At 37.0% G+C, this 15818-nt stretch overlaps 1 protein-coding gene across 1 annotated transcript in view; it reads left to right on the forward strand.

Annotated features, from left to right (window-relative positions):
* Positions 1 to 14823, forward strand: part of LOC123756953 (UNC93-like protein) — a 127063-nt gene extending 112240 nt beyond the window's left edge. The window contains exons 5-6 of the mRNA XM_069331479.1: positions 13541 to 13808; positions 14128 to 14823. Of these exons, the coding sequence (XP_069187580.1) occupies positions 13541 to 13808; positions 14128 to 14390 (531 nt within the window). The 3' untranslated portion in view covers positions 14391 to 14823. The remainder of the gene's footprint in view (positions 1 to 13540; positions 13809 to 14127) is intronic.
* The last annotated feature ends 995 nt before the right edge of the window (positions 14824 to 15818 follow it).

The raw sequence follows: 15818 nt of genomic DNA on the forward strand, positions 1-15818 counted from the left end.
AGTAACACGTAGGCTAGCCTACTACACACCAATTTATTTGCTGCTTATATCTCATGTATAAAGTAGCACTAGAGGGACACAGTCAATTGCCCACAACACTCAGACCTATACCTCACACTGAGGTAAGAATCTTCAGGTCACCAGGAGCAACAGCTCATAATTTCTATAATAACTCCACATTAACACCTGCGTTAAAGTGACCTCACCATCTAACTATTATTTATTTAGGTGGTAATGACATCCATCTTACTCGACACCCAGCTGAGATAATTAATCACCTTAAAACAATAATTTCCTCATTTAAACTTGTTAGCAGTTCAGTACTGTTCACATTGGTGGATCCTCGCCAACTAAACAATAATAATCATTGGGAAGTGAGTCCAGAATATTCCCAAGAGCTGCCAAATATATAAACTTTAGGCTGAGGAAGAGAGTACGATTGGATGCCACTTACATTCAATTTACAGCCAGATCATACAGGCAAAACCTGGCAAGAGATGGTGTACACCTGTCAGGAGAGTCTAGGTCACGTAGTTGACAAGTTGGTGAACACAATCAACCACCATAAAAGGCTGTGGCTGGCAAGCCAAAATTAACTGTACATACTTGTATTTTCACCTGTGTGTGCAAGTGCACCTTTATATAAACTATAAAATCTAAAAAACCCAAAAACACAGCACAACTATATATTCACATTTTGCACCACAAATTAATCTATGCCAAGCTTTATTAGGTAGGAATTTAGGCTGTGATTGTGCTGAGTTTTGCACAAATGCAGAAAAAATAAATTAGCAGTTTCTTAGGTAAAAATTCTTGCCACTAGTCTTGGACTAGTCAGTAGTGCATATATTACTCATTCTTGCGCTGACCCTACCAAGGGTGGGATTCAAGCTTTATGGTAACTCTGATTAGAGTATATCCATACTCATTATTTATGTGTATGAATTTTGAGTGCTGCTGAATGATCACTATTACATCTAATGGTGATAAAGATGAGCTAGCCGGAAGAAAGTTAATGGTGAAATTCAAGCAGTGCTCAAAATCCTTAGCTACTTATTGTTAGGTAGGTACATTTAACCTCGATTGAGGTAGAGTGTAATTTAGCTAGATTAATTTAGGCTATATTCAATATTACTTGTCAACTAATGAGCAAGTACCCAAGCTTCATTAGTAATACTTATTCAAGTCCTATGAAACTTAGACTTAAAGCCAACATGGCTACACCTGAACAATTAAGGAGAACCTATATTGGCCTTAAAGGTCACTTAACCAGACAAATTAATAAGTCTGATACTTTGTCTAAAGCAACTCCCATTGATTACTATCAACTAGAAACATCAGTGAGAGCAGCTGATCTCAAATTTGATCAAGTCAGATCTACAAGCCAATCTTGTCTCATCCTACTGAATGCAACTGAAACTGATCGTGATGAAATAGATCAAATTCTAGCAGATATTTCTCAGTATGAAGATGAGACTCAAGATAAAATTGATGTAATATCCAATATAGTAAAACAATATAAATCTAATACAAATAATACTATGCCTCAATCCAGTTGTCAATTACCTGAGGTTCGTCTACCTACTTTAGACTTACCTACATTTGCAGGGCTGGATGAAGAAAATTGGGACATATTTTGGACTTCATTTGAAGTACATATACACAAGAAATCTTCTCTTGACAGAGTTTCAAAATTCTCTTACCTGATTAGTCTTCTCAGAGGGGAGGCTAAAAGGGTCATAAATAACCTAGCTCTCACTGAGAGTAATTATGAGGAAGCTATAAAAGTACTGAAGTTGAACTATTGCAACAAGGAGTTGAGTATAGCTAACCTGTATTACCAGTTACTGGATCTGAATGCACCAAGTAACCGACCAGACTCACTTCAAAGCTTCAGGCTAGATGTAGAGTCTCTAGTGAAGGCATTAGGTACTAAAGTTGATGTACCAGTCTCAGAATGGTCAATTAAGTTACTTTTACAGAGGAAATTACCTCGAAATATCTTAGCAGAAATCTGCTCTCACTATAAAACCGAGTTTCTCACTCTTGAGCAAATATTCGAGGGACTGAGAATAACGGTTAACAGGTTGAAGACTCATGATAAGATTAAACCTGAGTCTAAACAAACTAACTTTGACAACTCAGTCAAACCCAAATCGACTTTGAATAAGTCCAATAAATCCAAACCTAGGACTACTCTATCCACTGGAAAACAGAGTGGTAGTGTAGGTATTTATTCAGTATTTCCCTCTGATGCTGTAACTGATATGTCTACTAAAAGGACAAACTCAGTCAGAGAGAAAAGGTGTCTGTTCTGTGATCAAGAACATGTCCCCTACAAATGCACTTTTTATCCTAACTTTAATAACAGGATTAAACGGCTACAAGAATTACACAGATGCACCAAGTACATGGGTTCTCATGATCCCAGTAAATGTGTAGTGCAGCTACGGTTATGCAGTAGATGCAACAAAGGTGTACATCATTATGCCTTATGTAGAAAAACTTCTACACAATCTGTGACAACTAGGGAGGATTCTATGAATTCTACCACAGTACAATATTGCAAGGTACACCAGGAAATAAATGTACTTGCTACTGAGTCAGGCAATAATACTACTCTACCTACGGCTCAAGTCAAACTAACTGATAGGAAGTCTAGAGTTAACACTAGAGGTCTCTTTGATCAAGGATCACAGAAAACCTTCATCACACAACAATTAGTCGAGCAGTTGAAATTAAAACCTGCCAAAAGTGTGAGACTGAATATTTCTGGGTTCTTGACTAATAGTGGACCTCGGGAATACCAAGTAGTCAAGGTGTTGGTGAGACTTGGATCTTCCACTAGTCCAATACAAGTGGTAGTAGTAGATAAACTTCCTTCAGACCTGCAGGTCACAGGACTAGCTCGCACTGCGAGATATCTCAAGCGAAACCGCGTGAGGCTAGCAGATCACAAAATAAATTCTGACTGCCTAGCAGATGTTGGTATCCTAATAGGCGCTGACTATTATTATAAATTTATAACAGGATGCACCAGACAACACGGAATGAATTTGTTGTCATCTGCTGGAGGCAAATTGCTTACTGGACGGGTGCTTTTCCAACAAAAAACAGCTTCAACCAACAAACAAACTAACAATTCAATAGTGGCGTGACTAGGCTTGGAACAGTCACCCCTACATTTCAGAGAAATATCTGAAGATAATGAGTGTGATCCACCTGTACATTGTCTATGGGATTTAGACACTTTAGGTATTGTCCCTGATAAACCAAGCCCTGATGATACGTGGTCTTACCAGCAATATCTGGATACAGTTGTCTATAAAGACAAACAATATTGGGTGAGACTACCCATGGAAGTTGAATCATCCACAACTACCAGTTAATTATTTCATGGCAGCCTCTCAGTTACAGTCTCAATTAATACGGCTGAAGAAACAGCCAGATAAATTGAACATGTACCATCAATTAATTCAACAACAACTCAATAGTAAATTTATCGAAGTTGTTGATAATGATGACCGAAAAAAGGTCACTATTTACCCCATCACGCTGTGGTGAAAGATTCATTGACAACGCAAATACGTATTGTCTTCAACTGTAGTGCTAAAGTGAAGCCAAACAGCGTGTCCTTGAATGAATGTCTCCAAATGGGACCTAGCCTAACACAAAGGCAACATAATGTATTACTACGATTCCGCACTGGTATTTTCGCTTATACTGCTGATATCAGTAAAGCTTTCCTTAGAGTAGGCTTGCAAGAGGAGGATCGTAATTACACCTAATTTCTCTGGATTAAGGACCCACTGGATCCTGACAGTGACGTCATAACCTACCGGTTTGCCTCTGTGCTCTTCGGTGCGACTTCTTCACCGTTTCTACTTCAAGCCACATTAGATACACATTTGAAAAAGTAAAATAGCCCTTATAAAACGGAGACCAGTGACAACTTGTATGTCGATAATTTCCAGGGAACTACAAATGACAAATCCAAATTGGTAGAAATCTACCATGAGGCTAACCGTGAGTTATTAGGAGCCAATATGCCACTACAATCATGGGCCTCAAACAATAAATCTTTAAACCAGATAATCGAGAAAGAATTTCTGGGTTATCAGGTGCCTAATCAATTTAAAGTTCTGGACGTGGAATGGAACATAGGTACTGATGAAATGAATGTCAAGTCGGTACAAACGAATAATTCATCCCTTACCATGAGAAAATTGCTCTCGTATGTCAGTCAACCATTTGACCCTTTGGGCTTACTTAGTCCTATATTAATAAGGGGCAAACTCCTCATGCAGGAATGCTGGCAGAAACATATGGGATGGGATGATCCGTTGCCAATTGAGTTGCAAGAGAAATGGCACATTATCACAACGGATTTAAATCAATTAGGTGTTTTGAAATTTCCTTGTAATGCTTCAGGACAAAACTTACCCACAAATTTGCACGTTTTTTGCGATGCCTCTGGCAAAGTGTATGGCGCTGCAGTCTACTTAGTCAATAGTGCACAATCAATTTTACTCACATCTAAAGCAAGAGTTGCCCCGATCAAGAAGAGATCTTTACCTCAAGTGGAGTTAACTGCATTGCTGGTGGGAGTACGATTGGCTCATTGCCTGATCAGAACACTCAATGATATCCACTTAGGTGAAATCGTAGTGTGGTCAGACAATGAGGCAGTCTTACAATGGGTAAGAAATAACAACAATAAAACTACCTACGTTAGTAATTGCGTTAGGGAAATTTATGAATTATCTGCTGGATATAAATTCAGACATGTCCCCACTAAGGACAATCCAGCAGATTACTTACCAAGAGGGTTAACCTTAAAACAACTAATCAAGTCTTTGATGTGGTTTAATGGACCTTCATGGCTTGTTAGTGGTCAGTGGCCCAAACAGAAACCACAAGTCATAGTGACCAGTATCGCTACTCCCATGAAAGACCCAGAACCTCATCGAATCTCAGCTATTAATCCTCACAACTGTTCTAACTTGAGTAAGTTATTAAGAGTGACAGCACATGTGTTTGACTTTCTTGCTACGAGAGGTATCAGGCATAAGTTTCCCAATCCTATCCTCTACTGGCTCAAACGTGCACAACAAGAGACGTATGGAAGTGAATATAAAAATCTTCCAGATAAATTAACCAAGTCTCTAGGTATCTGGTATGATACCAACACTCATAATATGCTAAGGTGTGGAGGACATCTGCTTCATGCAGAAATTAATTTGGATACAAAGAATCCGATCCTTTTACCCCGTCACTACATTATTACAAAACTTCTAGTTTTACATCATCAATATGGTACTATGCATGGTGGAGTGTTAGACACTCTCACCGACCTGAGACAGAAATATTGGCTTCCTCAAGGTCGTCAAACTGTCAAATCAATCATGAAGTTCTGTGTAATCTGCAAAAGATACGAAGCTCGAGTGTGTCCTTACCCAGGACCTCCATCACTCCCTAAGGAGAGAGTAGTCCATCTTCGTCCTTTTGAGACCACTGGTGTCGATTACACAGGAGCCTTGCTTCTCACTGGCACTCCAGATAAGATACCAGTGAAAGCTTATATTTGCCTCTTCACGTGTGCAACCACACGAGGCGTACATCTAGAAGTGACTTCTGACATGAGTGCCGAAGCCTTCATCCAAGCTTTTCGTAAATTTGCAGCTCGCAGATCCTGTCCCAAACTAATGATATCTGATAATGGTTCAAATTTTGTGGCAGGAGAAGCCTGCCTACGAGAGATATGGAATCATCCGTAAGTGCAGTCTGTCATGCAGAGACGACAATGCCACTGGAAGTTCATTGCTCCCAGAGCCCCCTGGCAAGGTGGGTTCTTCGAACGTATGATAGGGACTGTCAAGAAATGTTTAAGGAAGACCTTGCATCGACAGAAAATTAGTTTCTCTGAACTCCAAAACACTTGTCGTGGAAATTGAGGTGCGAGTAAACAATCGCCCATTAACTTACCTATCAGATGACTTCTCACAGAGAGAACCCCTGAGTCCCTCACATTTGATACATGGAGGCCTGCTGAGCCCTCTGATACCTTTGGCAGAAGAGGATCCCGTTGACCCTTCCCATGTGACTAGGAGTGACTTAGTGGAAAGTTACCAACATCTCTCGAGAGTAATTGAAAGGTGGAATGAGGTGTGGACTCGAGAGTATCTCACAGCTCTACGAGAGTACCACTATGGAGCTTCGAGCCCCTATAATAAAGTTTAACTCAAACCAGGAGACCTAGTATTGGTTGACAGTGATGGTCCCATGTCAGAATGGCCTATAGGTAAAATTGTCTCTATCCACACAGATCACCAAGGAATCCTGAGAGTAGTACGGGTTTTGTGTCGAGGCACTACTACCCTAAAAACATTAGAGAAGTTGGTACCTCTCGAATTAGCAGAACTAGAGTGTTTAACAGAACCAACTTCACCTACAGTTTCTGAGGACAACAATTCTGATCCACCGAGCACCTGCCCACCTAGAACAGCTGCTCAACAATGTAAACAGAAACTACAAGCCTATTATAGCTCTGACTCGGAGCAAATAATTTACCATCCAATTTGAGTAATCATGATGATACTGTGTTGTGATGTCAAGTAACAAATCAGTTACAAGTCACAATGACCCAAGACATTCACCTCACAGTAGATTCTCAGTTACTTAGATTGTATGATTTAATCATTAATTTGTTTGTGTAGGCTATCAACTATAACATTATTCCATCTAGAGCATCTATGAGTTTACAAAACTTTAAGACTTAGTAACATAACTGTTATACGTCATTAAGACATCAGTCTTTGAGTACATTGTAGGCTTTAGTAGTTATTAAGTTTACATGATTCACAATTCCATGTTTTACATTTAACATGAGTTCCTTTACAAGACTTAGAGTCTTGTCTGTCCTTGACAATCACGGGACATCCGTTATGTGTGTACTAACGTACTAATATACTAACATTAATATTAACTTCGGGATAGGTACGTCAGTACTCAACATTGAACTGCGACCCGAATTTCACCCCCCCCCAGAATTATGTTGGAAATTTCCAACACTAATACACTACCATTGTATTATAATACATCATTATTATATACTAATTACAGTAGTTATTAATTTCACTAACGGAAGTGTTAATATAAATTAATATTTTTTTATCTGAGCCTATTGCTAATATTCTCACGACATCGAGAGGCAGGATTGTGTCAGATAACGTACATTTAAACATATTTATTACCAATATGTTAGAGAATTGAATGTGGTTCTCTAAAATTATCAGTTTTCCGTACAATAATTAACTACGGATAATATAGCTCCCAATAATCCAAAACCGAGAATTATTAACTGAAATTATTATCAAGTAGCAGTTTCATCTGTTACGTATGAATGCTATGGAGGAGATAAATTTTCTCGCCATTTCTCGATTAACACCGTTTAACGAGAATATGATATTATTTAATTCCCTATTATTGCAACCCAGTTCTCATTAACGCATTACATCAGTAATTACACGGAAAAGAATTATCCGTGATTAGTAATTTCTGTTGTGAATGCGAGAGACGAGTTGAGCGAGGGCGGAGAGACGCAGCCATTCGCCTTTAGCTACCACGCCGTGAGGACGTGATTACTTCGCCAGCAACTACCACGCTGTGAGGATGCCAACAATTACATCGTGCATCCCGGGAGTGTCGATTACCATCAATACTACGTTAGGCCCTAGCATTTAATCGGCCTAGGAGCGTGCCATTGCTCCAGTAGCAATTTGGAATTGCTTCCGTGGAGAACCAGCAGGTTAAGTTTTTAGTATTGGTTATATTGAGTACTCTTTATATCATTTACTGTGCACTGTCCATCGTTATGCTACGCGACCTCCCCAAACAATAAGCACGCCCATAAGGAATTAAATTCATTCCTTTTATGGCATAATGCGGATATTATATAGTAGGTGTAATCAATTAGTATATTTAGTTGAAATTTCAGCTTGTGTTGTAAGCGGTCATGGCCATCATGTTCCCACGCCATGCTTGAACTCTAGTGTCGCCGCAAGTAGCAGACGATGCCATTGCACCTCTACCTCTCTGTTCACTATTACAGCTAAGCAGCTGAAATTTTTTCTATTGTTTATTTAATTGAGCAAATTCTAGATCAGTCAAAGAGATTTAGTTTATTTGATTTGAGATACTTAACAGAATATGTTAGCCTCATAAAAGTCAAATGAGAATAATTGCTCAGTTTATCAACATATAATCTTTTTACCATTAATCAATTTATCTAATGTTTCTTAATAGTATTTAGTAGAATTACTAATTTTTATTCGAGGAAGAACCAGCCTCGATGAAGCGTACTGGGAGTAGATTACTTCTGGTATTAACCCCTAATTTTGTGAAGGAGGGGAAGTTTATTCTCAAACATGAATATTATACAGTCTATAGAAGTTTAAAGAATAATCTTTAATAGTTTCTTATCCATAGGCACTGGTATTTCAGTCCTTATCATTTAACTTTATCTGTTTCCTTTTTCAGTCAAAATAGGGTGGTCCTTCGATTAATTTAAATTAATCTATTAATTAAATATCAATCAATTAATAGAGAGTAAGCTATCTTCCCAACAGTGGCTGCAATGTTTGTTGTGGCCTTGTGTATGGTTATTAACTTGACAAAGTGTTGTAACTATGATTTTATTGCATCTTCATAATCTGCATTTTCTTGTACTACAGCTTCCATTGCATCTTCGTCAATGTTAGTAGCAGTAAGAACATCCTGATATTTCAGGATTTGCATTTGTACATGCTGAAATTTGCTCTCTGCAACCTTATGATAGCCTTCCAGTTCTACATAATCAACTAGAGTTTGATTACATAAATCATCGCATTTTTGGATCTGTTGGGTTAAATGATCCTTTATAACTGCGAGAGTTGGTTTTTACATTTTTTGCATTAGACATGATGGCTGTATTTGCTAGCTGTGTTGCAATTATTCTTGTGCTAAGCCTTGTTATACTTTGATTTGGACTGTTACTAGCACTTGAGCTAGTAGAGCTACTAGTTTCAGAACTAGAGCTGTTTATCATTTAAAATACAGATTATATAATCATACACACTATAATTTGAGTGGTAACCTTGTATCTATGCTGGATTTACCTCAAGTTAGCCCCTCAAAATTACTCTTAGTTGGTACTGAGACACAGGTTAATACTCAAAGGTGAAATGATTATAGTTAAATTATTACTATAGTTATGGTAATATTATGTAGACAACACAACTCAGGTTGCCTTGAGTAACTGCATAAAATATGTGCTTGCTAGGTTGTAATATAGGTTCAACTCTAGACAAGTGTAAATTCTTACCCTTACACCATGTTATCACAATAAATTAGACTAGATTGCTGTACAACACCAGCCTAAAATGTCCTACCCTTGTGCAAGAACTGGTTGTAAATAATGTGACATGTAGTAATTGTTACAGGAATGGTGCAATATTAAATATTATGTAATGTTTATATAAACACTTAAAATTAAATATACATATATGAGTAAATTAATTAGCCTCATATAAACCTCTTGTAATGATAAAGCACAATTATTCTTTTGGTTTAGGCCTACCAACAATAATAGTGCTTGTTGTAAGTTCTGTTCACTTGTTAGCAGAGATTGAAAAAGTTAGCAAGAAAATTGTAGAGCAGTGTCTTCCTGCTAATCCGGTTCAAAGGATCATAATTTATGTGGGAAAATCCTAGCAGTTTTTAATTTATTTCCTTTAAATGAAATATTAAATGTTTACTTTAATTTATTTTTCAGTTGCATTTAATATTATATTATTTTTCTTCTATGCTAGTTCTTAGTTCTTAGTTAGTGGACTGTATATATTCTAATTCTGCTTGCTAGAACTTATCTCACACAATGGGAGGGACAAATGCAACTTGCACTGCCGTATGAAAATGGTACAAGCAGAATTTGTTTACCTTATTATTACAAATATAAAAAATAAGTCATACCACCTATGGTGGTCCAATGTACTGTTCTTATATTTAATTTAATTCTGTATACTACTCTATCTACAGTATTAAACAAAAGAGGAGCCTTAGCTGATACTGTAGATGGGGCCTGCTAAGGCTGTGTAATGGTAGCATCAGATTAGGGTGTGGCCCTGTGCCTCAGAGTGCCTGGTAATGGCGGCTATCTTGAAGCCTGAAAGGCTTGATGTACAGCAGAATGAAACACTTATATTGAGGGCCAACTGTCTCCTTCAGTAATTTCCCTCACAACTACCAGTTGGGATGTTTAGCCTTATTAAAAGCACACCAACTTTTTAAGGTACAGGTATGATTTGTAATAAGAGGGATGTATAAGGTAGATTACGTATGTGTTAGGGATTTTAATTCCACAGTATAACCATCTAACAAATTTATGTTATAAAATGGCCACAATATACGCAAAAATACTTCGTATGATGGATACTGAGGTTCCTGTGGTTGTAGATGTGCTGTTGTGGTTGTTGCTCGCTTGTTGACACGTAATCTGGGTGTCTATCGAGTTATACCAGCTTGTATGGAAAGAGCCACCTCTGCAGCGTGTTGTTTTGTTATGATTCTGTCTGTGGTGTACGTGACTACACCTCTAGGGAAGACGTCCTAAAATATTTGGTGGTTCTATTTATGATTATGGAATAGAGTTAAGCTATATTCCTGGTGTTGGAAATTATATACAGTCCTAGTGAACACTTTTTTATTAAGTTTAAATACTAGAATAAGGTTTAAAAAGAGATGAGATATATAAATATATGTCTTGTTGGATGACGTCACAGAATACCCGTTCTGTTTATCTTTAATGTGTAACTTATGTTATTATGTGTGTCAGGAGAATGGCCTGATTATGGGACGGACATAAGCTGGTCGCGGTCAGCCAAAATTAAATGCTTTAACATATATTAGGATTTATAGAAACCCTCCATACGATTTCCATTTAATTAAGTGTAAAATATATGGTGTTTTTTCCAATATAGGAAAGGTTGCTGTAGCTCAGCAACGCACATGCCTTGCTGAGCCACAGCAACTCGTAGCCAATGTATATATATATATATATATATATATATATATATATATATATATATATATATATATATATATATATATATATATATATATATATATATATATATATATATATATATATATATATATATATATATGTCGTACCTAGTAGCCAGAACGCACTTCTCAGCCTACTATGCAAGGCCCGATTTGAATAATAAGCCAAGTTTTCATGAATTAATTGTTTTTCGACTACCTAACCTACCTAACCTAACCTAACCTAACTTTTTCTGCTACCTAACCTAACCTAACCTATAAAAATAGGTTAGGTTAGGTTAGGTAGGGTTGGTTAGGTTCGGTCATATATCTACGTTAATTTTAACTCCAATAAAAAAAATTGACCTCAAACATGATGAAATGGGCAGCTTTATCATTTCATAAGAAAAAAATATGAGAAAATATATTAATTCAGGAAAACTTGGCTTATTAGGCAAATCGGGCCTTGCAAAGTAGGCTGAGAAATGCGTTCTGGCTACTAGGTACGACATATATATATATATATATATATATATATATATATATATATATATATATATATATATATATATATATATATATATATATATTAGTATATTTTGGTAGCCGTCTTTCCTGTAGACATATATTATTAAATATGACCGAAAAAGTAAGATTAATAATTCTAACACGAATTTTCTCAATCTTTCGTACATTTCTTTTCACTGTTGGAGGTAAATCAAAAATCAATTCTCCAAAATTCATTTTTATTTATAGTCTGACGCGACACGAGCGCGTTTCGTAAAACTTATTACATTTTCAAAGACTTTAGTTTACAAATACACAACTGAATAGAACTTACGCATCTCCGATTTTATATCTACATTTGAGTGAGGTGGATGGGGTGAGGTGGCATTAATAGGGTATTAATTTCATCAACACAAGACAGAACAAGAGGTGGCATTAATAGGGTATTAATTTCATCAACACAAGACAGAACAAGAGGTGGCATTAATAGGGTATTAATTTCATCAACACAAGACAGAACACGAAACAATGGGTATTGAATAGAAGTGTTTGTAGAAAGCCTATTGGTCCATATTTCTTGATGCTTCTATATTGGAGCGGAGTCTTGAGGTGGGTAGAATATAGTTGTGCATTAATGTGTTACCCATATGCGTATGTGGAACCCATACTCCCAGTTGCGTTGCTCCTGGGAGTATGGGTTCGAGTTACTTCTGGGGTTTGAGTTTTCAGTCGCATATAGTCCTGGGGACCATTCAGGCTTGTTTGCATATATGTATATATATATATATATATATATATATATATATATATATATATATATATATATATATATATATATATATATATACATATATATATATATATATATATATATATATATATATATATATATATATATATACATATATATATATATATATATATATATATATATATATATACATATATATATATATATATATATATATATATATATATATATATATATATATATATATATATATATATATATATATATACATATATATATATATATATATATATATATATATATATATATATATATATATATATATATATATATATATATATATATATATATATATATATATATATATATATATATTGGCCACGCATTGCTGTGGCTCAGCAAGGCATGTGCTTTGGTGAGCTACAGCAACCTTCCCTCTGTTGGAAACACACCATATATTTTGCACTTTATTAAATGGAAATCGTATGGAGGGTTTCTATAAATGCTAATATATATTAAAGCATTTAATTTTGGCTGACCGCGACCAGTTTATGTCCGTCCCATAATCAGGCTATTCTCCTTGCAAAGTTCAGTGAAGTTAGGCCCCAAGCATTTGGCCGGTATCTTTGGGCAGACAACATACATTCTCTATTAAAGATATAAATAGTGATATTCTTATAAATAAAATTGTTTGGTTCCTACCAATGATAAATCGGCAGCGTTGCTTCATGGAAAACTTCAGATATTTTTGGATTTGGGTTGTTACTAGGACAGAACCTAATCTTAGCACTTATTTATAGCACTTTAGCTGCCTGTGCTAGGGGATGTTAGGGTGGGCTGTAGAGATGTGGACATTTTCCAATAAATTATATAGCTACTAATTGCATATATTTTGGGTTATGTATAATGCGTGTTATGGTCAAATGACTGCTTGGAGAGGTTTGTGTGATCACATTGGACCCTTAAAGGAAAAAATAGCAATACTGCAAACTTGTGAGGGCAATGAAGGGATACGTCAGTTCAGGTAGTGTCTAACCATCCTTAGAACATTTTTGCTAATCTCCAAGCATGACATTGACCCCCATTTACTTACTGAAACCTTTACTTGAGCATATTCTGAACAGACTTAGAGGTTTCCGTTGGTGGTGTCTTTACTCTGTCCTTATTGTGACCTACTCATTAAACGCTGTCATTATATTTCAGGCGTACATCTCGTGCGTGTTGGGTGTGCATATGGTGGGTTACATCATAGTATGTTTTGGTGCAAGTTCGGCTGTGTGCGCGTTGGGGATGAGCCTCCTAGTGAAGGTGTTGGGTCTAGTGACAGTATTCACCTTGGGGTTCCTCATCAACTTGGGCCTCATCCTCGTCATGATCTTCTGGGTACCACAACCCGACGACATGATTTGGTTCTTCATCATAGGTGGCATCTGGGGATTGTCTGATGCTATCTGGCAGACGCAGGTTACTGGTATGACCAAAGGACATCTGTTTATAACTTTTCTTCATAATCATTTTTGTCAGTAAAAAATAACATTTGCAGTACAATACAAAAAAGGATAGGGATGAATTCTTCAACCTATTGTTTTATCTGTCACAGCTTGTGAGTAAACATTTCTGCCCGAAACGCTTTGCGTAATAGTGGCTTTAGGCATTGTATGTACTAGCTCCTATCTATAAAGCCAACAAACTTTGTAAAATCTCTTTATGTATGTACCTTTGCCTAAATAAAAATTATTATTATTATTATTATTATTATTATTATTATTTGTCCTAACTTCCACCCTCAGTGCTGTATGCCGTGGTCTTCCCTAAGCAGATGGATGAGGCCTTCACCAACTCCGTCCTATGGATGTGTTTTGGCTATAGTGCCTCCTATGCCAGTAGCAGTGTCCTCTGCCTCAATTCCAAGGTGATCATTTTCATCATCCTTCTCGTGTTGGGCATCCTCGGGTACTATGCCATAGAAACAATAGAGAAGATGGGAGGCCTCAAGAAGACAGCGGATGGTAATGTGATACCACTTGACCGTCTCATTGCCAGAGCTTTCTGAGAAACCACTTGACACTTCTGTTTCTCCAGTGTTGAAATAATGTTGAATTATTATTTTGGACAGGTGATTTGGTTGCATTATTGTTTTGGTGACTTTAGTCATTGTTCTTGTTTTACTTAGGAATCCTCCAGTGTCCTTGTATCTTATGTATATATGCATGCACACATGTATGTATGTATTGTAACAACCAGGAAAATCCTCTCTCTCTCTCTCTCTCTCTCTCTCTCTCTCTCTCTCTCTCTCTCTCTCTCTCTCTCTCTCTCTCTCTCTCTCTCTCTCTCTCTCTCTCTCTCTCTCTCTCTCTCTCTCTCTCTGTCTCTCTCTCTCTCTCTCTCTCTCTCTCTCTCTCTCTCTCTCTCTCTCTCTCTCTCTCTCTCTCTCTCTCTCTCTCTCTCTCTCTCTCTCTCTCTCTCTCTTGTTCTCTCTCTCTCTCTCTCTCTCTCTCTCTCTCTCTCTCTCTCTCTCTCTCTCTCTCTCTCTCTCTCTCTCTCTCTCTCTCTCTCTCTCTCTCTCTCTCTCTCTCTCTCTCTTTCTCTCTCTCATTCTCTCTCTCTCTCTCTCTCTCTCATTCTCTCTCTCATTCTCTCTCTCTCTCTCTCTCTCTCTCTCTCTCTCTCTCTCTCTCTCTCTCTCTCTCTCTCTCTCTCTCTCTCTCTCTCTCTCTCTCTCTCTCTCTCTCTCTCTCTCTCTCTCTCTCTCTCATTCTCTCTCTCATTCTCTCTCTCATTCTCCCATTGAAGTCAGAATATCCTTGTGCTCTCAAGCAGTGAACAACTAACTGATATACGCTGTGTATCAGGTGGATGTTTCTCAGCTAGCGCCATATTCTCAGCACCTGATTATTTTTCACTGTGTATTTATATTATTGTAGAGTAACTTCATCCCTATTATTCATTTATGTTATATTTTTTTGACTTGTTTGTTTACACTGTACATTGCCAAGGGATTTTCTTTGTTTATAATTTGTTTTCTATATTAATTAAAGTTTCATTGTTCATACTATGTGTTTTGCGTGTCTTCCCTTACTTTACCACAGATAAACAGGCAAGCAGTCTTATCTTTTTTTTGTAAGTGTGACTAGGCATTGACACCTGCCATTGGAGGACTGCCGAACATCTACACTCCTACACTTTCCCGTCATATTTAATGGGGGCCTGTCCTAGGAGCTTCACTCAGGTACTAGTACCAGAACGTCAATTTGTGGTAAGCGTACTTGGCTTTGATACAGTTGCTTTTCAATAATTTCATTATTTTTAATATTTATATGGTGCTGTGTGTATTGTGCATTCCGAGAGTAGCATATTGTGAGTGTTGGATAACTTTGGATTACGTGGTGACTGGGGCCTCAGTCATTCTCTTAATTGGTCATCCCTCCCTCCGTGTTATTACTCGTGTTTTCCACCTTTTGTCCCTAGGATATTTCTCAAT

Source organism: Procambarus clarkii, chromosome 26 (genome assembly GCF_040958095.1).
Source record: "Procambarus clarkii isolate CNS0578487 chromosome 26, FALCON_Pclarkii_2.0, whole genome shotgun sequence".
Classification (NCBI taxonomy): domain Eukaryota; kingdom Metazoa; phylum Arthropoda; class Malacostraca; order Decapoda; family Cambaridae; genus Procambarus; species Procambarus clarkii.